Source organism: Sarcophilus harrisii, chromosome 1 (genome assembly GCF_902635505.1).
Source record: "Sarcophilus harrisii chromosome 1, mSarHar1.11, whole genome shotgun sequence".
NCBI classification, from domain to species: Eukaryota; Metazoa; Chordata; class Mammalia; order Dasyuromorphia; family Dasyuridae; genus Sarcophilus; species Sarcophilus harrisii.
The window spans coordinates 43,741,347-43,767,094 of NC_045426.1; the positions used below are offsets into that span (position 1 = coordinate 43,741,347).

Consider the following 25,748-nt stretch of genomic DNA (forward strand, 5'->3'; position numbering starts at 1 on the left):
AGCGCATTCTTTTATAAGGGTATCAATAGTTTCATATTTTCCTTTTCAGAATTGTTTGTTCTTTGACCATTTATCCACCAGGGAATGTCTTTTTGTGTTATATATCTGTTAGTTGTTTACATATCTTGTATATCAAATCCATATCTGACAAACTTGATGTAAAATGTTTTCCTAGTTAATCACTTCTCTTTTTATTCTAGATGAATTTTATTTATTCAGCTTTTCAATTTCAAGAAATAACCAAAATTAGCTATTTTATCTTTCTAAATTAACTATCTTTTTATCTTTAACATTCAAGTCAGAGATTCATTTTGAATTTATTGTGTAATCTGGTGTAAGAGGTTGGCTTAAGTCTAATTTCTGCCAAATTCAATTCAGGTTTTCCTAGCAGTTTACTTCTATCAAACATTGGATTACTGAGTTCCAATTTGTCTGATTCTACCTTGTCAAGTGTATCTCACTGATATACTTTTCTATTTTTAACTAGTATCATATGGTTTTGATGACTCCTGCTTTATAATATAGTCTGAGATCTGAAAGTGTGATTCCTCTTTCATTGATACTTCTCATTTTTCTTAATGATATTCCATATATTTTCCTATTGTATATGAATTTTGTTATTATTTTATTGAGTTCTACTAAGTTTCCCTTTAGTAATTTGATTAATATAGCATTAAACCATAAGTTAAGTTTGGAAGTGATGTTATTTTTATTATGTTAGCATGGCCCAGACAAAACCATTGAATATTTCTCCAATTATGAAAGTTCTTTATCTCTTCAAGGAGCATTTTGTAATTCAATGTCTACAAATATTGAATGGGCAATGCTACACTAGATCCCAAACTTTGTATAGACACCAACTAGCTTAGTGTACTATAGCTTAGAACTCTAAAGATCAAGAGATGTGTCAGCTTCAGCTTCCTCAGTATTAGGGAATCTCAGACATAAGCCACCATGCCCAGCTCCCTAAGATTTTCTAGATAAACCATCGTATCATCAAGAAAATGGAATATTTTTCTCTCTTGCTTGCCTATCATTACCTCTTTAATTTTATTTTTTTTGTCTGCCATTTCTATTTCTAGAATTTCTAGAACTATATCAAATAATAGTAAGCAGAGTAGACATCTCCACTTTCCTCCTGTACTTATTGGGAAAGCTTCGAGTGTATCGTTATTGCATATAAGCTTTGGTTTGGGTTTTAGGATTTTGCCAAAAACCATTAAACATTAATACTAATCTGAAGACTGAGTGGTTGAAATGAGATAATTCTCTTCATATTCTACTTTTTATAATATTAAAAAAAACCTTCATGCCTATGCTTTGTATGTTTTTTAGCATAAATGAGTTAGGCTTTGTCAATTGTTTTTCTGCATCTAAGGATAAAATCATGTGGTTTGGGATGGTTTTGTTTTTAATATGATTAGATTGAAAGTGTTTCCTAACACTGTATCATCTTTGTATTATCTCTGGTAAAAATCCAACTTAGTTATAATCATTGATTTCTCAGATAAATTACGTCAATACGTTGGTTAGGATTTCATTTAAAAAAATTTAATCAATATTTATTTATAATATTAATCTATTGTTCTTTATCTTTTCCTGGCTGAGATGTCAGAGGGGTATTTGTCTTATAAAAAAAGAGTTTAACGACTTTATCAATTTTTGTAATGGGACTAATTGTTCTTTAAAAGTGCTGTAGATGAATGTAATGTCATATTATTATACAAAAGGAAATGATGAACAGAAAAATTTAAGAAAAAAACTGGAATGACATATATGACCTGATGCAAAATGAGATTTTAAAGATTAAAGATTTAAAGATTAAAGAAAAGATTTTTTAAATCTTTTCTATGCTTTTTGGGGTTTTTCTTTAAAAAAAAGAAAAAAGTATACTCAGTGCATTAATCCTCTCCTTTTCTACCTTGTTAGCATATGTTTTTTAGAAATGCAATTATCCCTGTGAAGATCATTTTTGTTACATGAGGCCTGGAGGTTTATTTTGGGGTCATCCTTGGTCATTACAATTTATGTAGCTTTCAGTTTTAGTTTGTTTTGTTCTTCCTGATAAAAGAATAATTTATTTTTGTCAAACCAGAGTCCAAATTAATAATAGAAAAACTGAACTTTTATCTCACAGCCTTAAAAATTGGCAAAGATGAGAAAAAATGGAAATGATGGTTGTTGGAAAGACTATGGAAAGCCATATAACAGATCAAAGTTTCAACAAGAAAATTTAGATCTGATGTCAGAAAAAACTTTCTAAAAATTAGAGTTGTCCACATTTGACAAGAATGAATTTTTAAAAATTCAAAACATCGACTGTACAAACACAAAGTAGGAAAATGTAGTTTTCTATTTGATATTCGGCTTTAAAGCTAATAATGAGAGATTGAAAAATAGCCATCTGCAGGGCCCTCTGATCTACACAATCATTCTCATGCTTAAATCAGAGAAAATAATAGGACTACTGGACTCTACACAGCTGAGGTCCTATGTACAGTACTTTGTCCACTTCTGGGTGCCAGATTTTAACAGACTCATCAACTCCCCAAAACACATCCAATCATGTCAAGATCCAAAGGCACAACTTTGTTTGCAGGTAGTAAAAGGCCCTAAAACAAAACATCTCATTTATGCCTGATATTATGTCTTGTATCCTAATATTTCTCATCAAACAAAACTCAACTCTAAAAATGGTTGCTTCTGCCACTTTTCCCTCCTACCCTGACCATGACCACTGACCACAAGTGTCAGATGCTCAAATACTCATGATGCTGGATGGGTTTCTAGAGTCTCAAATTTTGACATAACCAGGGCATCATTCCTAGTCATTTGAGGAAGCAAATGTAGATGTGAAATAATCGAGGCAGAAAGCTACCTCCAATCGGTTACTGAGCAATCTGTGACTGGCGAAGACAGAGACTATTGAGATCCTCTTCACATCCTTGGGAAGAAACTCATAGACAGAAAGCTAATACCCACTCAGGCAGGCACCAGATGGCCAAAGATATGTATTTCCACTACGCCAGAAGGCTGCAGTTCGTGCTCTGCTTCTAAGCTTGCAGATGCTTTTTATCTGAGAATAAAGGAAAAAGCTCCCTCCTCATCTGATTGCAAATCACCACTGGGTCTACATCTTGCCAGTGGACAGTGATGTTTTCTGGCTACAGACCCAATGAGGATTTTCTTCTCAGGAAGACCTCTCTATGCCCCTCAGCCTAAACATTGCTGCTCCTGAAGGATTCAGCCTTTTCATCTTTCACCAGGGAAGCACATCTAAGACTTAGATTATTCATGAACAGCCTATGTGTTACACTGTAGAGAAAGCAAAATTATAATCACACCAAGAAACATGCCTGGGGCACAAAAATCTGAGTTATGACAACCTCTACAAAATTTCCTGAGTGGCAAATGACAGTTGCCCACCCACCAGTGAGAAAATCCTGAGAAGTTATTTTCCTTTTCCAGTAATTTCTCTTATTTTTAAAAGGCCAAAATGTAAAATTAAGTATGTTAGCTCCTTGTCTAACTAGTATTAGCAGAAATAGAGACGCCCAAAACTGGATTTATCTGAATGTCTGAGCTTCTTATTCAAGGACGTTCTGTGTGTGACTTTTCAGTCTGTTCACACAATGAAATACATTTGAGGATATTAATCTTAATGATTAGGTTTTCTTTTTAAAAAGCTTTATTGATGTCTTTTGTGAACAGTGTTAGTAAGAAGGAGGGGAGAGACAATTCTTCCTTTTACCCTGTCAATGAAGAACACTTTCCTTGTGACAAAGCAAAAAGAAAATATATAATTACTTCATCTGAGGATGCATACAACATTCTACCCTAATATGAGAAAGAAATTGTGTTTCATTATTTCTTTTCTGGTACCATCAATGGTTTCTCAATTATTCAGTTCTATTTCTTTTGGAAAGATCTTTTTATTTACATTGTTCTAGTCAGTGCTCATTCTTTTGTTACTTTTTCACTCTATAGAAGCTCATACAAACCTTATCATTTTTGAACTCTTCACATCATTTCTTGCTGCACAAGAATATTCCACTATATCTATATGCCAAAGTGTTTTCAGCCTATGAATGATGGATTTTCAATGTGTATGTAAATTTGTTGTTGTTCTGTCATTTTCAGTCATGCCCAACTCTTCGTGACCTCATTTGGGGTTTTCTTGGTAAAGACAGGAGTCATTTGCCATTGCTGTCCCCAGCTCATTTCACAGAAGGAAACTGAGGCAAACCAGGTCACACAGCTGATGGGTTTTATAGGCCAGATTTGGATTTTCAAAGGAACCCAGCCCAGCAATCTCTGCCCTGCGCCCCCCAGCTGCCTCGACTGTGAATATACACCCACCCACATGCCCACAGACATGGTCAGGGTCTTCACTTATTCTGCGTCTCCTTTCCTTTCTTCCTGCAATATTATACCAAACTCACTCCCATGGGCCCTGCGCTCTGACACCTGGGAGCTCCTCCCAGACCTTCCACTTTAGGGCAGAGCCAGAACAGTCCCGCCCTATTTCCCACCTGCCCACAAGACTGCAGCTCACCCCCAGCCTGCAGAATTCATTCTCCTCCACTTCCCAATCTCCCTCTTAGGGAACAGAGGGGCGCAGGGGGTTAATATGTTCTCTTCCTCATTAGTCAGTCCCTTAAGGGCAGGGGCTGTCTTGTGCTTCTTTGTATCCCCACAGTTCCTTGTAGATAGTAGGCACCTAATAAATGTTTAGTTACTGACTGAGCCAAGGTAAAAAAGCAGTTGCATCCAACCACATCATAAGCAACTTGCAGGCAGAAACAGTGCATAATACATCCACTGTCCTTTCCTATTATATCTAGAAAATTGCTAAGCTTTCTTAAATGAGCACAATCCTTTTCAATTAACTGGAGAGTCACCTAAGTCATCATTTACAGAGAGTGCCCCCACACACACACAATATTCCAAAAGGCTGCGGCCTTGTGCTTGCCTTCCAACCACACAGATACTTTTATCTGTGAAACAAAGGTCTCCCCACCCTGGAACATCTCTCTGCCAGATAACCCCCTTCCATCATTGGTGAGTTTCTCTTGGTCCCTTTATTCTGGGACAGGCCCCGCCAGCCAAGTTTTATTCCTCTTCCAGCCATGATTCTGTCTTTCTGAAATTCAAAGCCACACCTGAGCTGCAGCCACCCCCTAGAAGTACAGATCTCCCAGCCAAGAACTCCCATTGAGACCTACAGTCTTCTCATCCAGTAATATCTCACTCACCCTAGTCTCCCAATGGTGAGCTCCTCCTACTGCCACCATGTTGGGAAGAGCCCCAGGTCTTCATTAACAGGCCCCCACACAAGTACCTTCTCTGCCCCCCTCCCAACCTCACCTCTTCTCCGCACCCTTTTATGTATATCTTCCCTCACTAGAATATACACTCTTGGAGGGCAGGGCCTATCTTTTTTATTATCTTTGTACCCCTAGCACTTAGTACAGTGCCTGGCAAAGAACAAGTGCTTAAAAACTGTTTACTATCTACTTTGCCTCAAGGTTACTTACTGAAAGCTTCTGCTCAAAAATTTTCAGTGGCTCCATATTATGGTTTGACTAAAATCCAAATTATTCAGCCTGAAATTTCAGCCTCTCTACAACAAGGCCCAATTTTTTCAGAACCACCTCCCACTCTTCACCTCTGTCACTATTTCGGTGACAATAAATTGACCATCTGTGATTTCCCAACTTCAAGGAGGACCCTCCCTCATAGGACCCACTCTGCCCTGAGTCACAGAATTCATCTGTGTTGGATTCAAGGTCAGCTCACTCTCCTTTCCACCACACTGACGCTCAGCATACTCTCTAGTGCACCCAAACTAGATTACTTAGTGTACCCCAAATATACCGTGTCTTTCTATCTTTGCTCACGTGCTCCTCTTGGCCCAGAATGCCTTATCCCCACAGATCTGCCTACCAAAGTTCTACTCAAACTATAAAGTCCCATTCAAATGGCATTTGTTATGAAACAAATGATCTCTGTTACGGATCCTGCCCCCAATCCAAGAGATACTATCATTCCAGCCTCAAGTTCCAAAGTACATGACTAATCTCTTATAATACTCATCATATGCTCCACTACAAAATCATTATGTCTTTTTCTTATTGGACTCTCACCTCCTCAAGGACGCGGACCAAGTCTTTATATAGCCCAGAGATCTTAGTTCAGGGCTTTAATCATAACAGGTCCTACCAAGTGCCATTAAATTGAACTGAACATCTTCTTGATACTAGAGAAAAATCCCAGAGAAGGCAGATTACTAAAGTATACAGAGCCAGTGCAGCAAAAAGCAAATCTTCAAAAAGGGATACTCACAGGATCATGGGTTGCATCAACAGAATGATGAATAGTCCACCAGTCTGAGGTCCATTCCCATGCATTCCCGACTATGTTGTACAGACCATACCCATTTGGAGGAAAGGCAGTAACCTATACAAAGTAAACAATTTGTTAAAATTTTCATCTGTTTCCATACACCCATTTGGCTGAAAAAAAGGTACTAAATTAGAGCTCTGATTTTCATATGTGAAAATTAACATCCCTTTCATCAGTCAAAATACAATTTGGCCAACAAACATGAATGCAAACAAAGATGCTTTTCCCAGTTTGAGGCCCTCAAGGGAAATTTATAAACCCACAAAGAGTTTATACTTATGTAGTATAAAATGCAATTAAGTTATTTCTAACAGGAAAATTTATTACTGATTATAAAATAAAACTTCATCTAACAGAAGAGGATAGATAAAATAAACTAAAATAAACTTGGCTGTGAATTGCCTCTAATCTCAGTAACAACATAGTTCTGGGATGGTTTTCCATTTCCTTTTCCAGCTTATTTAACAGATGAGGAAATTGAGGCAAATGGGGTTAAGTGACTTGCCCGGAGTCACCCAGCTAGTAAGTTATCTGAGGGAGGATTTGAACTCAGGTCTTCCAGTGCTCTATCCACTGTAACACCTAGTTGCCCATGTATGTGTATGTGTACACACATAATCACATACACTCACTTTTTGAATGGAATTTAACAATCATTTCATATTTGTGCATCAAGGAAGGCTTCCGGGAAGATACCACCTTGGAACTGGACCTTAACAACTACAAGTAAAGCTGACAGTGGCAAATTAGGAGTAAAGAATGGGGAAAGAACAAGCAGGACAAGAGATACTGACATATTTATAGCTGTATGAGGTTTCTCTAGAGTCTTTCAAACATTATTACTATGATCTTCGGAAAATCAATGAAACCAACCCTCAGAGAGACAGGGCTGAATCTCAGACTTTCTTGGTTTCAAATATTCCTGGGGAAGCAAGAAAATGAATAAAAGCATGTGATGAAAACAAAGAACAGGAGTACAGTGGGCCAGAGCAGCAGCTCTCAAAGTGTGGTCCAGAGGTCGCCTCTATCCTATCAGGATCCATGATGTCAAAATTGTTTTCAAAACAACATTAAGAGATCCTAATTTCCATTATGGTAAATATAGATAGATATAACCCATACAAGCAAAATTTCTTAGGTATCCTCAATAACAATGGAGGGTCAGAAGGATCTGAGTTCAAATCCATATTCAGATATTTGATACTTACTAGTTGTATGACCATAAACATGTTGCCCAACTACATCACAAATATATATATATATATATATATATATATATCAAAAAACAAAATAAAAGTATAATGGAGTCCTAAAAGTCTGGGAGCTGTTGAATAAGAGCAGATGACAAGTTGAAATAGAACATAAAAAGACAACCTGGACAAGTGAATAGGCATGAATTATTGTAGTATCCAGGCTAGCTTTCTGGAGGTCCTCCAGATGGGCCTTGGTCTCAGCAGAATAGTTACCACAAGGATGGTCAGGAATAGAGTCTAAAGTCTTTATTGTCTCCTTCACAGTCTGTTCACTCTGACTGACTTACTGTGTCCCCAGTTCTCTCAGCCCTTAAATACCCTATTTCAATTACATCATTATAGCATACTGAGTATGAGTGAACTAGAGAACCATTACATCACCATGCTAAGTACTAAGCAGATGTAAACTAGAGAACCATGATTTCATCAATCACACTGAGTTAACACCTTGTTTTAAATATCCTTGTTTCAAGCATACTTCTCTAGAGTTCCAGCCTTCTACAAATTATAGGTTTAGGAATATAGATTTTATTAAAATAAACAGATGAATAATGAAACTTTTTAATAAAAGAATGACATCATCAGAACAGTGTTTCAAGATTCCTGGGTCATCAAATATATAAGATGGACTAAAAGGCAAAAAGATTGGAGGAAGGAGACTAGCAAGGAGAGGACTGGCATAGTTCAGCCAGATGAAGCAAGGATCTGAATTATAGTGGTGGCACGGGGAAGGGCAAATACAGATTCAAGAAATGTTAAGAATAGGAAAGTCAGGAGAATAAACAGGTTGGGCAAGAAAGAGAATGAATTCTGCTTTGAACAAGCTGAGCCTGGTGCACAACTGGGACAGCTGGGCAAGAACTGTGAACATCACCATCATAGCTAGCCTTTATACAGCTCCTACCTACGATGCGCCAGGTACTGCGCCAAGCACTTCACAGCTATCAATTCATCTTCACAACAACACTGGGAGGGAAATGCTTTTATTCCCATTTTACAGTTGAGGAAACTGAGGCAGACTGTGGGAAAATGATTTTAGCTAAGGACATTTTAGTAAATGTCTGAGATCAAATACATCTCGGGTCTTCCTGACTCCAAGCTCAGTCCTCTACCCACTACACTTCTAAGCTGCCCCAGTCAAGAAATCTCATACTATAAAATTACCTGAAACAAAAAGGCTCAATAGGTTTGCATAATGTTTGGGTATCAAAGAGGACAGACAAATGATCCCACTAAGTGGGGAAACTCCCTCCGAAGCTCCACATCGGCATTTCATCTGGTGGCAGCCTGGCTCCCCGTGGAGTTAAGGCACTTGTTTGGAGTCATACAGGTTATACTTGCCAGAGAGAGAATCCAAATGCCCAACTCTAAGGTCAACCCATTTTCTACTCTGTCCTACTGCCAATAGGTCTTTAAGAAATTTATAAAGCAGGGCAGCTAGGTGGCACAATGGATAGAACATTAGCCCTGAAGTCAGGAGGACCTGAATTCAAATCTGGTCTCAGACACTTAACACTTCCTAGCTGTGTGACTCTGGGCAGGTCACTTAACCCCAATTGCCTCAGGGGGAGAAAAAAAAAGTTTATAAAACAAACCATGACATGAAGTTTTATTTTCTAGAAACTAACATCCTTGAGTATTTTCATAGCATTCTACCATTAAAAAATCACTTGGTGTCATTCAGCATCTTAAAAATACATGCAAAACTACTTCCTGTCTTTCCTTTGACATCTAAAAGTGTAGTTATCTTCTCTGCCTTTATTTCTTGAGGCAGAAAGAAAGAATATTTTTTTAAAAAGACAATTTAAGAAAATAAGCTAGCAGCTTCCCAAAGTACTCACTCCCAACCATGAGTTTCTCTCCGGGCCATTAAATAAGGAGCTTCCCAAATTGTTTCATTTAAACATCTGATCACCTGCAGCTCAGGCCACGTGGGCAGCAGAGCACGGGAAGGGGGTCCTTCTGTCTCTAGCCAGCCCTAATACTCACAGGCGCCGTTCCTCGGTAGCCATCTTCTCCAGTGTTGCTCACGGGGAACTCTCCCTGCCAAAGGTTGGCATAATGTTGACCTCTTGGCTGCAACTTGTTGCCCCAGGGGTAAAGTCTGTCAGAAGAGACAGGAGCAGAGCCTGTCAAATGTGCTCAGGCCCTTGGATTGGAATCCAGGGGAGGGAAGAATGTCAACCCCTTCCCTTCCCCCAAAAGAAAGGACATGGTTACAGTGGCCGGGCCAAGTGCCATTAATGGGGCACGTCTGCAGAACCAGACCCCGTGAAGCTCACAGCTCCCTCTATCACTCTCTGGATCGTTCACAAGAACTGAAATAGAGGCATTCTTAGGGGCCACACCATGTACTTATATGGTAGCCTGGTCACACAATTCTACACTGGGATTTCTTTAGAAATATTTCACTATTTTAAGGAGTCTTTTCCTAGAAGATTTAACAGGCATCAATGCACTCCAAGTTTTAGCAACATAGAAATATGTATTAGTTTAGAAGATGCCTAAAAATAGGAAAATGCTTACAGGGAGAGAGCCTGCCAAGGCAATGTAAAGAGCAATGAGTGTCTTTCTAATTCCCCAGCATTCCCCAATAACCTTTGCCCTTTGGAAAGCAGAAGGATTATAACTCTTTTTACAATACCAAGAAAAGAGTTTGGCCAGCTCTTTGCTTTTGGGTGATGTACTAGTTGGTTACCCATTTGTCAATATGCCCCCCAACTAACTTTGCTGAAATGAATTAAATACAATAAGAAAAGAAAATGAAGAAAAGATTTTTAAAAATGAATATGAACACTGAAAGATCTCAAAAAAAAAAAAAAAAAGAAAAGAAACAAAGAAAGATCTGAACATTTTAAAAAAAAAATTAGAAAGGTTTATTCTCCACGAGTACCTATTCTCAAGGCCCCCTCTGCAGCTATATTCCCATTCGGCTTCTGTGGGTAAGCGTTTTCCAGCCCAAGTGCAGTACGCAACCGCATCATTCCAGGAGACATGAAGAACTGGGTGATCCTGTCTGATTAATGACAAGAGAAAAATGACACAAATAAGCATGCAAAGAAGATTAGCGGTCGATGAGACTCACTTTATTTAAAAAGCCCCATCATTCCAACAGTACTACCACATGGATTAAACAGACATGTTCAGATACTAGTCCAAGGTTCATATGTGCTTAAGTGCTGAACAACATTATCTTTTGTTTTCTGCTTTACCCCAAAAATTACAGAATCCTAGAATCTCAACCCTGAAAGGGATTTCATCTAGTTCAACCCTATAACAGAAGCAGACATTTCTCTACAACAACCCTAACCTAGTGTCTATTCTTAAAAGTCTCCAGCTAAGGAGTATTCCCCAGTTCCTAGAACAAACTACTTTTTAAAGCAATATAATATTTTATTTTCTCCCCAATTTCATGTAAAAAACATGAAAAAAAAAATTTATATTTTTTTTTGCTTTTTTGTTCTTTGAGAGACAATTAGATTTAAATGACTTGTTCAGTGTCACAGAGCAGATCTGATTTGAACTCAGACCCTCCTGACTCCTGTGCTCTATCCATTGTGCCATCTAGCTGCCCCTTTTTTTATATTCTTTAAAAGCTGACCTTCACTGAGAAGACAAACTATTTGAGAAAGATCATATATGTGCAGTCATGCAAAATATATTTCCATATTAGTCAAGTTGTGAAAGAAAACACAGATCTAAATAAATGAATTCAATCTAAATTTGAAAGGGGAAAAAAAAAAAAGTAAAGGAAGTGAGGCAGCTAGGTGGTGCAGTGGATAGAGCACCAGCCCTGAAGTCAGGAGGACCTGAGCTCAAATCCAGCCTCAGACACTTAACATTTGCTAGCTGTGTGATCCTGGGGAAGTCACTTAATCCCAATTGCCTCAGGAAAAAAAAGTAAAGGAAGTAAAGAAAAAGTGTGCTTTAATCTGCATTCAAATTCCATCAGTTCTGTCTCTGGAGGTGAATAGCATTTTTCATCACAGGTCCTTCAGAACCATCTTGGATCACTGTAGTGCAGAGAACAGCTAAGTCATCCAAAGTTAATCATCCCACACAATTGTTGTGACTGTATACAATGTTCTCTTTGTTCTCCTTATCAGTCTTTCCATAACTTCATGTAAGTCATTCCAGGTCTTGCTGAGAGCATCCTACACATCATTTTATACAGCACAAAAATATTTCATCACTATCATATACTACTTGGTCAGCCATTCCCCAAATGATAAACATGCCTTCAATTTCCAATTTTTTGCCACCACTAAGAGTGCTGCTATGAATATGTTTGTACATGTAGGTACTTTTCCTTTCCGTTTTTTATCTCTCTGGGATACAGATTGAGTAGTTCTATTAAAAGAATTTTTTTCCTATCTCAAGCCAAAAATATGCCTCTCAGAAATTTCTATCCACTATTCCTAGTCCTGCCTCCTTTGGTTAAGCAGAACAATTTTCATCTCTTTTTCACTCAACAGCCAATAAAATAGGTGAAGACAGCTATCGTGCTCTCCTGTGAAGGCCAAGACTTCTTGCCTCTACATGAAATATCCCCAATGTCTTCAAATTGTCACTCTTAAAGATGGCATGATCTCAAGGCATTGCAAAATTATGACTGATTTTCTATTTTGCAATGTCCTTACTAAACAATGGTCCTGAGAAAAGAACACAATACTCTGCTATAGTCTGACTGTGGTGAAGATCATAACTCTCCGTCAGAAGTACTCACTTCTTAAGAGCTATTCCTCCTTGCCACTGTCGGCCACACATAAACATGGTCATACTACTGATCTTACCGCCACCCACCTTTTCTTACTATAATGTAAACGTTTGCCTTCCACCTCTTTCTCTCTCCTCTCCCTTACAAAATCCTGCTCTTCATCTACAAGGGGACCTCCATCCCTGACCCCTCAGTTCTGTCCCAGATCACCTCCCTTGCACTAACTCCTCCCTCCTCTTCTCCCCACTTTGATCCAGCCAAGCCTCGACCTCAGGTCCTTCCTTCCCACCTTTGTCACCTTGGTGCACACCCTCACCACCTCATACTGAGCCTCCTGCCTTTCCAGACCTTACTTGCGGGGATACCGGCCTCTGGGCTATTCTAGGAACAAGAAGCTCCATCTCTCAGCTCCAGATGTTTTTTCTGGCTGTCCTAGCATTCATTCTTTTTTTTTTTTTTTTTTTTAATATCTTTTTATTGACAGAATATATGCATGGGTAATTTTTACAACATTGTCCCTTGCACTCACTTCTGTTCCAACTTTTCCCTTCCCTTCTTCCAATCCCTCCCTTAGATGACAGGCAGTCATGTTAAACATGTGAAAGTATATCTTAAATACAATATATTGTACATATCTATACAGTTCTCTTGTTGCACAAGAAAAATTGGATTTAGAAAGGTAAAAATAACCTGGGAAGAAAAACAAAAATGGCATTCATTCTTCATCTTCATCTAATGGCTTCCTTTAAATCCCAACTAAAACTCCATCTTCCCAATGGTTTTTCCTAATTCCCCAAAAGGAGTTTTTTCCCCTCTTAATTCTATTACCTTCCTTCTAATAATTATTTTCCATTTATCCTATGTACAACTTGTTAATCCATATTTTGCTTGCATGTTGTCTCTTTCATTGAACTGTGAGCTCCTTAAAGGCAGGGATTGTCTTTGAATTCTTCTGTGAATCTAGCACTTAGCAAGGCCCCAGCACACAGGAGGCCCTTAATAAATGTTCACTGACTAACCAGATTACCACCCTTTCCTCTGGACACTCTGCCTTTGTAAATGGGGTCAAAGACTGGGATACCTTGAGTGTCTGCCATATTACACTAGTGACTCACACTGAACTTTCACAATTCTAACTCCACCCACCAGATATTTTCCAGGCTTCGCCTATCTTGCCCATCTTATACCTGTATAACTGGACCTTTTGAAGTGGAGTTTAAGATTTTATCTTTGTCCCTAATCAGTTTCTTTCCATTTGATTTGGACCAAGGTTCTAGACTGCTTAGCCACTGCTAAGAGACTCTGATTGCCTGATGTCTTGTGTTAGCTAATCTCTGCCAAATCACTAAAGTATGCATCAATACCTTTGTCCCCATCCCTGCAAAACACATTAGAGAGTTCAGGGACAAAGACATATCCACAGGGCACTTTATTAGATGCAACCTTCCACACTGGCATCGACCTATTAATAACAACACATTTATAAATATTTAGAGAATGCTTCAATGTTTGAAAAGCACTTTATACCCCATGTACACTAAAATAGTTTTCAATGTTTTGACTAGTCTTGCTAAGCTAGTTTTTCCTTTTCTTTTTTTTGTCTGTGTTATAAGGGAGAGTTTCCTAAGAAGTGGAGGAAAAAAGGAAGCACTAATACTCATAAGTAAGGTAAAAACAAACAACATACATTTTTAAAATTAAAAACATTTTAAAAGGAAAGCACTTTAAATACATTAATCTCCTCTGATTCCCCAAATAACTAAGTCAAGTTAGGTATTATAAGCACTACTTTTACAATGGGGAAATTGGGACTCCGAAAATTTAAGTTACTTATCTAAGAACATATTCAAAGTTTAGTACTTTTTCTATTAAAACAGTAATGTTCTTCTTTGGGTTTGGTCATTTAGTGAACAATCCCAGACCAATAATCTTATTAAAAATAAAAAGGGGGCAAATCTGTCTGGCATAACCTGCTTTTGATAAAGACACATTGGCTTTTTGTGGTCACTATTTCATTGTGAAGAATTCATAAGCTATTACTTTAAGGAGACGTTCTAGAATTTTGCCAGAAATCAAAGTCAAACTCACTGGTCTATACTGTTCACATTCTATTCTCTTACCTTCTGCAAAAATCTGGAGGACATTTGTCAGCACTCTTCTCATTTTCCATGATCTTTCAAAGGCCACTGACAGTGGCTTAGAAAGCCCATAGACCAGTTACTTACTAACTAAAAATTAAATTTACTCAAGGCTAATCCCTGAAACTCTGTGAAAGTAGACATGCTCTTACTTTCTCCTAATTCATCATTTTTGCTCTGTTCTTTCCAGTTCAAAAATTATTCAACATGACAAAGGGGGAAAAAAAATCAAAATTCAAATTGTGTCCTTTTTTCTCTTCTTGTCCATTCCCTCTCAACAGGCAATTATGAGCCTTCTTTGATCCTTCCTTCTCGTTAGTTACTAACATAATCTTTATTCTTTTTCTTATCATTTATCAGTAACATAAGCTCATTCTAAGTTTCAATCATCCTAACACTATTCTTACTTAAGCAGTCCTCTCTTTTTAAATGATAGACAGTATTATTGTTTCTTCTGTAAATGCCTTTTTTTTTTCCAATCTAAGTTAATGGGTTCTTTTTGCCTCCATATCGATCAGACCATTGCTTTTTCTTTTTGTGTCTCCTGAAATAAAATCATCACCAACGACCTAATGGACATTTTAAACTCCCTGTCTCAGAGACATCTCAAACTCAACACATTCAAAACAAAATTGTCTTTTCCCCAAACTCTCTTCCTACTGAATCCCCCTATTTCTGCCCAAAGTCCATTCTTTCAGTCCCTTACACTGATAACCTTGGTTGTTACCCCTGATTCTGAACTCTTTCACCCCATTGAGCCAATCAATTTCTGAATTTTGTTCCTACTTCCACAACTTTCACAAATGGCCCCTTCTCTTGTTCAAGCCCTTATCATCTCTCAGCCACTTGGTTACAATGATCCCTTCATTGGTCTCCTTGCCTCAACTCTACCATTTTAAAGTTCTTCTAGGTTGCCACCAAAGTGATTATCCTGAAGTGTTGTTCTAACCACATCACTCTTCTACTCAATAAACTCCAGTGATTTCCTTTCTCCTAGAAATCAAACATAAACTGCTCTGGTTTGATTTTAAACTCCCTTATGATCTTGCACCAGCCTCACTGGAACTACTCCCCTCTCCAACTGAGCCAAATTTGGCTTCTTCTTCATTCTTCCCACAACACTTGACCTTCTATGTCCATATCATTACACTGGGTGTCCCTAACACTTGTTTTATTCTCCCTCCTCAGCTCAGTCCCACAGAATCCCTCTCTCCCTTCAAGATGCAGATCAAGTGCTACCATGGACAAGAAGCTTTTCCTAATCCCTTCAACTGTGCATCCTCTTTTTCACACTCCCTTGCATTTAATCACTTTGTATTCATTTACATTTGTTTTCTTTATGTTTATGCTGGATGTACTTAGACATCCTTTGTGTTTATGCCATTAAAATATGAATATTTTGAAAAAATTCATGTATATTCTTGGTACAGTTCCTGGCACATAGTAAGTATGCTTAATAAGGACTTGTTGATTAATTTCTTTTTAAAAATTTATTTAGTATTTTATTATTCCCCAGTTACATGTAAAAACAATTTTTAACATTCGTTTCTAAAATCATTTCTCTTCCTTCCTTTCTTTCCTCCCCTCACTGAGCAGGCATGTGTAGTTATGCAAAACAGTTCTATAATAGTCATATTGTAAAAGAAAACAAAGACAAAAAATAAAAAATAAAACAAAAAACAAAAAAACAAAAAAAAAGAATGTTTCAATCTATATTCAGAAACCATCATTTTTTCTCTGGGAATAGGTAGCATTTTTCATCATATATACTTCGCAGCTGTCTTAAATCAGTGTATTGCTTAGAATTGCTAAATCATTCACAGCTGATCATCTTAGACTATTGTTATCACTTTTATCACAGTACATTTAATTTTGCATCAGCTCATAGAAGTCTTTGTGGGTTTATCTGAGAGCATCCTGCTCATCATTTCTTATAGTACAATAGTATTCTACCATAATCACATTAACAAAACACTATTCTTCAGTAGGTGAATATCCTCTCAATTTATAATTCTTTCTCCCCAGAAAAGATCTGCTTTGCATTTTTGTATTTATAGGTCCTTTTGTTTTTTCTCTTTTGGAATACAGATCTACTAGTGGTATTGCTGGATCATTGCATGGTTGTATAGTCCATTGGGCATAGTTCTAAATTGTTCTAAAAAATGGCTCAATCAGTTTGTTGACTAATTTCAAAGAAGTTCCCCTTCTCTTGGGTTGACTTCTCCCTTCTGGATTTTTATTCTATGAGATTCTATATTCTCTTTCTCTGAATCTTTTTGAAATCTGCTTTCCTAAAAACTTATAGTATACATCAGATAAGTGTACTTTCCTTCTCTATCAAGAATCCTGAGATGAACTAATTCACCAAGATTCCCATCACTTCTAAATTTAGTAACCACTTCTTTTTTGTTAGTCAGAATCAGGTCCATTCAGAACAGCAGATAATTACTTTGCCAGCACTTTAGAGACTTGATCAACTTGTTGCTTTGCAATTTACCACTCAGATGATGTTACTGTGGCACTTTAGGGATTATTTTTAAAAGTATGCCAATCCCTAGAATGACAGGGAGAGATAATGCAGAATGTTGGAGGGGATGTGGGAAAATTGGGATACTGATACATTGTTGGTGGAATTGTGAATACATCCAGCCATTCTGGAGAACAATTTGGAACTGTGCTCAAAAAGCTATCAAACTGTGCATACCCTTTGATCTAGCAGTGTTTCTACTGGGCTTATATCCCAGAGAGATTTTAAAGAAGAGAAAGGGACCTGTATGTGCAGGAATATTTGTGGCAGCCCTCTTTGTAGTGGCTAGAAACTGGAAACTGAGTGGATGCCCATCAATTGGGGAATGGCTGAATAAATTGTGGTATATGAATATTATGGAATATTGTTCTGCAAGAAATGACCAGCAGGATGATTTCAGAAAGGCCTGGAGAGACTTACATGAACTGATACTGAGTGAAATAAGCAGGACCAAGAGATCATTGTATACTTCAACAACAATACTATATGATGACCAATTCTTATGGACCTGGCCATCTCCAGCAATGAGATGAACCAAATCATTTCCAATGGAGCAGTAATGAACTGAACCAGCTACGCCCAGCGAAAGAACTCTGGGAGATGACTAAGAACCACTACATAGAATTCCCAATCCCTCTATTTTTGTCTGCCTGCAGTTTTGATTTCCTTCACAGGCTAAGTGTACACTATGTCAAAGTCCGATTCTTTTTGTGCAGCAAAATAACTGTTTGGACATGTATGCTTATATTGTATTTAAATTATACTTTAACATATTTAACATGTATTGGGCAACCTGCTATCTGGGTGAAGGGGTGGAGGGAAGGAGGGGAAAAGTTGGAACAAAAGGTTTTGCAATTGTCAATGCTGAAAAATTACCCATGCATATATCTTGTAAATAAAAATCTATAATAATAATTTTTAAAAATTTTTAAAAAGTATGCCAATCCAAAATGGGAAATAATTTAAATCCTTAACCCTAAAGCACATATCTTCAAGAACCAGCCATTTAGCAGGACAGAATTATTATTGATATAAGTAAACAATTCACAAACTTAACATTCCTCTTTAACAGTAATGTCACAATTGATCCAACCCTTTTGGAGAGCAATTTGAAATTATGCCCGAAGGACTATCAAACTACATATCATTTGATCCAGCAGTCTCTCTGCTGGGCCTGTATCCTAAAGAGATCTTAAAGGGAAAGGGACCCACATGTGCAAAAATGTTTGTGGCAGCCCTTTTTGTAGTGGCAAGGAACTGGAAACTGAGTGGCTGCCCATCAGTTGGGGAATGGCTGAATAAGTTATGGTATATGAATGTTATGGAATATTATTATTGTATAAGAAACAACCAGCAGAGACAGTTAGTTGGCGTAGTGGATAGAGCATCAGCCCTGAAGTCAGGAGGATGTGACTCAAATCTGGCCTCAGACACTTAATACTTCCTGGCTGTCACTTAGAGGAGAGAGAGAGGGAGAGAGGGACAAAAGGAGAGGGAGAGAGAAAGGAAGAAGGAGAGGAAGATAGAGAGGGAGAGGGAGAGGAAGAGGGAAAAAGGAAGGGGGAGAAGGGAAGGGGAAGGGGAGGGAGGAGAGGAAGAGGAAGAGAAAATCAGCAGGATGATTTCAGAGGTCTGGAGAGACTTGCATGAACTGACACTAAGTGAAATAAATAGAACCAGGAGAACACTGTACACAGCAAAAACAAGATTATGTGATGATCAACTGTGACAGACTTGGCTCTTTTCAATAGTGAGGTGATTCAAAGTAATTGGCATGGAGAGTGCCATCTACACCCAGAGAGAAGACTATGAGGACTGAATGTGGATCGAAACAGACTATTTCACCTTTTTTGTTGTTGTTTGCTTACTTTTTTTGTTTCTCATTTTTTTCCCTTTTTTGATCTGATTTTTTTGTGTGTGTGCAGCATGATAATGTGAATATATATTTAGAAGAACAACACATGTTTAACCTATATGGGATTGCTTGCTGTTTGGGGGAGGGGGATAAAGGAGGGAGAAAAATTTGAAACACAAGAGTTTTACAGAGGTGAATGCTGAAAATTATCTTTGCATGTATTTTGAAAATAAAAGGCTATTATTTAAAAAAAATTTAAATGTCACATTTCAAAAAAGTTTTAAAAGCCCACTATCAATGAAATATGAAAAGAGCCATGGTATGAAATGGGAACAAAATTTATTTTAAAACAAAATATGAAATAAATTCCATGAGTGACCAAATTCTGGGGAGCTCATCTGAAGATTTTGAATTCATTCTATAAAAAACCAGAACCATGAAGTCTGCAAAACTAGAAAGAAGGAGTCATCTGTGGGAAACAGCAGCCTAACTTACCTGTGCAGAATACTAGAATCAGGGCCTTCTGGATGTCTCCAATTAGCTCCTTTAACAGGCAACCACCATGGAGCAGCTGCAACCTTAAATAAAAGCAGGCCAAGGAGAAGATGTTACTAATGAGCTTTAAATTCCCTAAGAGACCTTCTTGATAACTAGGCACAAATTTAAGTGTACCAGGTATTTGCTCCACAATCTGTAATATTCTTTGGGGCATTTTTGAAAACTAGGCCCCTTACCAACTTTTTACAAAACAAAAATGCATGTGAATGAATTTTAAGCATATAAATGTTTCTTTTTTATAATCTATTGTAAAGATTAAATTAAAATGACATATTCACAGGTTACCTATAGCTATATATTCACAGAACTTAAAGAAGTCTTCCTTATTTAAAACCAAAGAAGAACAAGAGAACATTATGAAAAGGAAAATAAATAATTTTAATTACATTAAATTAAAAAGTTTCTGCACAAACAAAACCAATTCAACCAAGATCATAAGGGAAGTATACAGCTAAGAAACAATTTTTACAGGCAGCATTTCTGATAAAGGATTAATTTTAAAACTATACAGAACTGAGTCAAATTTATAAGAATATAAGTCATTCCCCAGCTGAAAAAAGGTCAAAAGATATAATGGGCAATTTTCAAATAAAGAAATTAAAGCAATTTATAGTCATATGAAAAAATACTCTAAATCAGTATTGAATAGAAAAGTGCAAATTAAAACAACTTTCAGGTACTACCTCACATCTATCAGATTGGCTAAAATGAAAGGAAAAGATAATGATAAATGAAAGAGGAGATAAGGGAACACTAAGGCACTTTTGGTAGAGTTATGAACTGATCCAGTCATTTTGGAGAGCAATTTGGAACTATGCTCAAAGGGCTATCAAACTGTGCATATATTTTGTTCCAGCAGCGTCACTACTGGGTCTGTATCCCAAAGAGAAAATAAAAGAAGGAAAATGACGCACAAGTGCAAAATTGTATGCAGCAGCTCTTTTTTGTGATGGCAAGGAATTGAAAATTAAGTAGATGCCCATCAACTAGGGAATGTCTGAGTAAATTATGGTATATGAATGTAATGAAATATTATTATTCTATAAGAAACGACCAACAGGATGATTTCAGAGAGGCCTGGAGAGACTTACATGAACTGATGCTGAGTGACACGAGCAAAACTAAGAGACATACATACTAAAAGCAAGAGTGTGTGATGATCAACTATGACGGACTTAACTCTTCTCAGGAATACAATGATTCAAGTCAATTCCAACAGACTTGGGATGTAAAATGCCATCTACATCCAGAGAGAGAACCATGGAGACTGAATGAGGATTGAAGCATACTATTTTCACTTTTTTTTTTGTTTGCTTTTTTCTTTCTCATGGTTTTTCCCTTTTATTCTGATTTTTCTTTCACAACATGAGAAATAGGGAAATATGTTTGGAATGACTGCATGTGTAATCTATATCAGACTGCTTGCTATCTTAGGGAGGCGAGGAAGTAAAGGAGAGAGGAATACATATTCATTTTTGTAAAAATAAAAGTCTATTAAGAAGTCTTCCAGAAATTCAATTAAGACATGAGTAGAATCATTCCAAGTTTATAGGTACAGAAACAACAGTGCAGAAAGAGTCAAGTCACAAGGATGCTATTCACCTCCAGAGGAAGAACTGATAAACACAAATACAGAAAGTATGATTTTATATGTATGTGTGTGTGTGCTTAATTGTAGCCTTCTTTAGGGAAAGGGAGGAGAAAAAATTAATCAGAAAACAAAAGATAATTTATGAGAAAGCAAAGAAAAGCTAAACAGCTTTGAAAACAATGTGTTGATTATATAGGATTTTTTTTGAAATGGAAATTTATTATTTCATATTGAATTCTCTCATGTAGTAGCAAATAATAATAATAATAATAATTAATTAAATTTTTAAAACATAACTGTCTTGAAAAAAAAGTCAATTGTGTAAAACATCAGGTCCCCAAAATAATGCAATTTGGGCATAGTACTGAGAATAAGCAAAGAGAATATGACCATTGCCTGCCCCAGTCTGACCTCTTCTGAAGTGCTGGATTAAGTTCTGGATACAATTCAGGAAGTATCCTAACAAACTGGAAGGGATCAAAGGAGAATCAATCAACATGAAGATGAAAGAACTGAAGATTGTAGTAAATGATTCCTCTGGTATTTGGACAACTACAATGTGGAGGAGAAATTTTAAACTTTTCTGCTTGGTTCTGGAGGATAGAAGTAAGCAAAAGATGTACACTACAGAAATACACTTTCAGATTTTCTATAATGTCCCCAACAATTAAAACAATCCAGGATTGGATAGGCTGAGTCAAGAGATGGAAGGTTCCATCTTCACTTAAGAGTTTCAATCAAACATTGGCTGACATGTCAGAAATGTGATAGTCTTCTTCTTAAGGTAAGAACTGGACAAGGCAGCTACTGAGATCCCTTCCAAAGCTGAGACTGAAATTCTGATGTAAAATCCCTCACTCTGGCTATTAAACCTTTCTTAAAATGGCCAAGGCTCACAGTAGTTATTTTTGTTGCCATTTTACACTGCCAACTCATACTGAGCTTTCATTCAACTAAATTTCTCCTATCTTTTTCAAGGAAACCGCTGTCTAGACTTATCTCCCAACAACTTCTATTTGTAAAGCTGATTTTTTTTTAAAATGTTAAATATAGAGACTTACATGGTTTCCTATTAAATATATTTCTATTACACACATTTAATATATTCCATCATGTTAACCAGTAAAAATATTATTGGATCTTCCTCTTCCTCATATCTTCATGACTTTTGCAAATCTGATCAAATGTGGACCTTCGCTCTTAGGAAAAGACGATTTGCCTTTTCACTACTACCACCCAGCCCTGCATCCACTCAATATACAGGAAGGAGATTCTGGCATTAATATTAACAATAACAATAAAAATAACAAACTAGTGCCTGTGTGGTGCCTTGGAATTTGCAAAGCACTTTATAAATATCCTCACAACAACCCTAAAATGTAAGAACTATAATGACCTACATTTTATGGAATGAGGAAAATGTAGATACCAAGTGCCTTGCCTAAAGTCACAAAAATACCAAGTATCTGTGGCTGGATTTTAACTCAGGTCTTCCTGATGTCAGGTACAAAATTTTATCTAATGGGCCACCATACTGCCCAAAAGTACCGAGTAGTGGCATGATATCCTAAAGGTGTATAATTCCTTCTAATTAACATTTATGAAGCACCTACTATGAGTAAAAATCTGTGCTATCATTAGGAAAATACAGATTCAGTTAAGACAACTTCTGCCCTCAAAGTCCTTTCTTTGAATTTAGTTGAGAGCTCATAATGTACACAAATAACTAGTGTACCAAAAACAAGAGTGAATAGTCCACAAATAAATATTCCACTCCAAAGAGTGGAATAGTCCACAAAAAAAAAACACACACACTACTGTGTGTGAGGCCCTGTGCTAAGCACAGAAGTACAAAATAAAAACAGTCCCTGCCTTCACAGAATTTACACTCTCATGGGGTAAGTCCGTGCCCAAAAGGAAGTGGAAATGGGAGAGGGGGGAAGAATTGGACCCCTAGAGTCAAACCCAAACAGAACAACCAGTGAGAAATGAAGAATTGGCAAAAAATTATGAAACCTCTTTACATAAAAGGAGGCTCTGAGATAATTTTTTTGCTCTGCTCCCCAGGCCACTAATCAGAGACAGAAAAGGTGCTGGGTACCAAAGCTGAAGCAATCTCCATCATGAAGAGACTCTTGGCAATGAGCTTTTCCAGGGAAATAGTTTAATGTATACCAAAGCACATCTGGGAAATTCCCAGAGTTACCATCAATATTCCAATGATGGAATACTGGAGCTCCTTTGATAGGTAATTAGCCCTAGTAGATTTTTTTTTTTTTTTAATCATTTGCATTGTCTTATAGTGGGTTTCCATAGAAATCCAGCCAAACTATGTGCAGCACAGCAAAACTGGTGAAGTGCCCTGGTTTTTGTAATGGACACCAAGGCTTCTTAAACTGCTTCTGCTTGGACCAAGAGATCATTATATACTTCAACAACAATACTATATGATTATCAATTCTGATGGACTTGGCCATCCTCAACAACGAGATGAACCAAATCATTTCCAATGGAGCAGTAATGAACTGAACCAGCTACACCCAGCGAAATAACTCTGGGAGATGACTAAGAACAATTACATTGAATTCCCAATCCCTATATTTTTGCCCACCTGCATTTTTAATTTCCTTCAGAGGCTAATTGTACAATATTTCAGAGTCTGATTCTTTTCGTGCAGCAAAATAACGGTTTGGACATGTATATTTATTTTGTATTTAATTTATACTTTATCATATTTAACATGTATTGGTCATCCTGCCATCTAGGGGAGGGGATGGGGGGAAGGAGGGGAAAAATTGGAACAAAAGGTTTGGCAATTGTCAATGCTATAAAATTACCTATACATATAACTTGTAAATAAAAAGCTATTAAAAATTAAAAAAAAAACCTGCTTCTGCTTGTGACCCCTTTTCACCTGAGAAAGTAGTATGTGATCCAGGCATATCATTTTACAAAACAGGTTTACAAATCAAACATGTACTGATAATAAATCATAATTGCATAACCTCCACCTTCAGTTACAAGACCCCCACATGGGATCACAAGCCACAGTTTAAGAAACAGTGATGTACACAACATGGAAAAATTTCTGGTCAACATGCCAAAAATTATGCTGCATATGAATGCACGTGGCCACTCCCTCTTTCCTTCCCTTCCTCCCCCCCTTTCTCTGTATGTGTATCTCTGTGTCTCTTATTCCTCCCTTACTTTCTCTCTCTATCCCCTCCTCACTTCTTAATAAATTTGCCAAGGGCTGGAAGGATTCTAGGAAGATGGCAGAGTACTTTGGTAAATTTCAAGCTCTGCAGATTTCCCACAAATTTGCCCCTCAGGGAGAATATAGACTTTATGAAAAATGAAAAAGACTTGGGGCAGAACAGGGGTAGATACAACCCAAGAAGATCTGAAGAAAGGCCCCAAGCCAGTATTAACCGGTCTGAAGTGGAAACACTTCTGGAGAAATCCCAAGTAGGGACCCCTGGAGCTGACTGGATGGGGCGGGAGCCTTAGCAGGATCCACAGAGACTTTCATCTCCAGGATTGTTTGTGGAGTCGAGTCTGGGAAGGCTGAGCAAACCTAGCTGATTGGGAACACCTGGCCCAGCCGTGCTGCTGAGACCAGGCCCTGGGTGAGGAGTCAGCACCAGGCGAATACAGAGGCAGCTGGCAGGGAGGCTGTTGGCTGTGGACACTGGCAGGAGTGGGGAGCTCTTGGTTTGGAGTTCCTGGTCAGAGGGGGAAGCTGAAGAGAAGCTTGAGGTACCATCCCTGCACCCCATAATTACAGTGCTTATTTAATAAAATTACAATGCTTACACTAATATTACACTTATTTTTAAAAAATGAACCAGCAAAGAAGAAAGAACCCCATCACTGAAACATATTAAGGGAACAGGAAGACCAGGGTTCATCTTCAGATAACACTTTAATTAAAAAAAAAAAAGCTTCTACTCCAAAGAATAACATGAAATGGCTTTCTGCCCAGAGATAATTTATAGAAGAACTCAAAAAAGGAATTTAAAAATCAGATGGGACACACTGGAGAAAAACTAAAGAAAAAAATTAAAACCATCCAAGAAAAACAAGAAGTTTATGAAAAAAAATTAGCCAACTAGAAAAAAGAGGTCCAAAGTTTCAAAGATGAAAGCAATACTTTGAAAATTAGAATTGGGCAAGCAGAAGCCAGTGAAGCTATAGAGAGACCAAGAAATAACAAAATAGATTATAAAGAATTAGAAAACAGAACTGAATGTAAAACATAAGAAAAACAGATCTGGAGAAGAGATCAAGAAAAAAATGATATATAAGAATAAGTGGATTGCCACAAAGCTATGACCAAAAAGAGAACTTTTACACAATAATACAGGAAATAATCCAAGAAAATTGTCCACACATGATAGAACATGAAGGGAAAATAGGAACAGAAAAAAATCCACCAATCAGCACCTCAAGGAAATGCTGCATAGAAAAAACACAGGAATGTTATTACAAAATTTCAAAACCTTCAGATCAAAGAAAAAAATTTGCAAGGAACAAGAAAAAATGATTCAAATATGCTGGAGTTACAATTAGAATTGTACAAGACTTATGAGCAGCTGCAATAAAAGATCCTGGAATCATATCTACGGATCAAAAGCACTGGGCCTGTGACCAAAAACATATCCAGCAAAATTATAATCCTCAATGAGAAAAAATGGACATTCA

At 37.3% G+C, this 25,748-nt stretch overlaps 1 protein-coding gene across 2 annotated transcripts in view; it reads right to left on the minus strand.

Annotated features, from left to right (window-relative positions):
- Positions 1-25,748, minus strand: part of SUMF1 (sulfatase modifying factor 1) — a 101,510-nt gene that overhangs the window by 34,290 nt on the left and 41,472 nt on the right. For both annotated transcript variants that reach the window (XM_031954248.1, XM_031954241.1), the window contains exons 4-7: positions 19,391-19,473; positions 10,552-10,674; positions 9,648-9,762; positions 6,346-6,459 (exon numbers count right to left, since the gene is read on the minus strand). In XM_031954248.1, the coding sequence (XP_031810108.1) occupies positions 6,346-6,459; positions 9,648-9,762; positions 10,552-10,674; positions 19,391-19,473 (435 nt within the window). The remainder of the gene's footprint in view (positions 1-6,345; positions 6,460-9,647; positions 9,763-10,551; positions 10,675-19,390; positions 19,474-25,748) is intronic.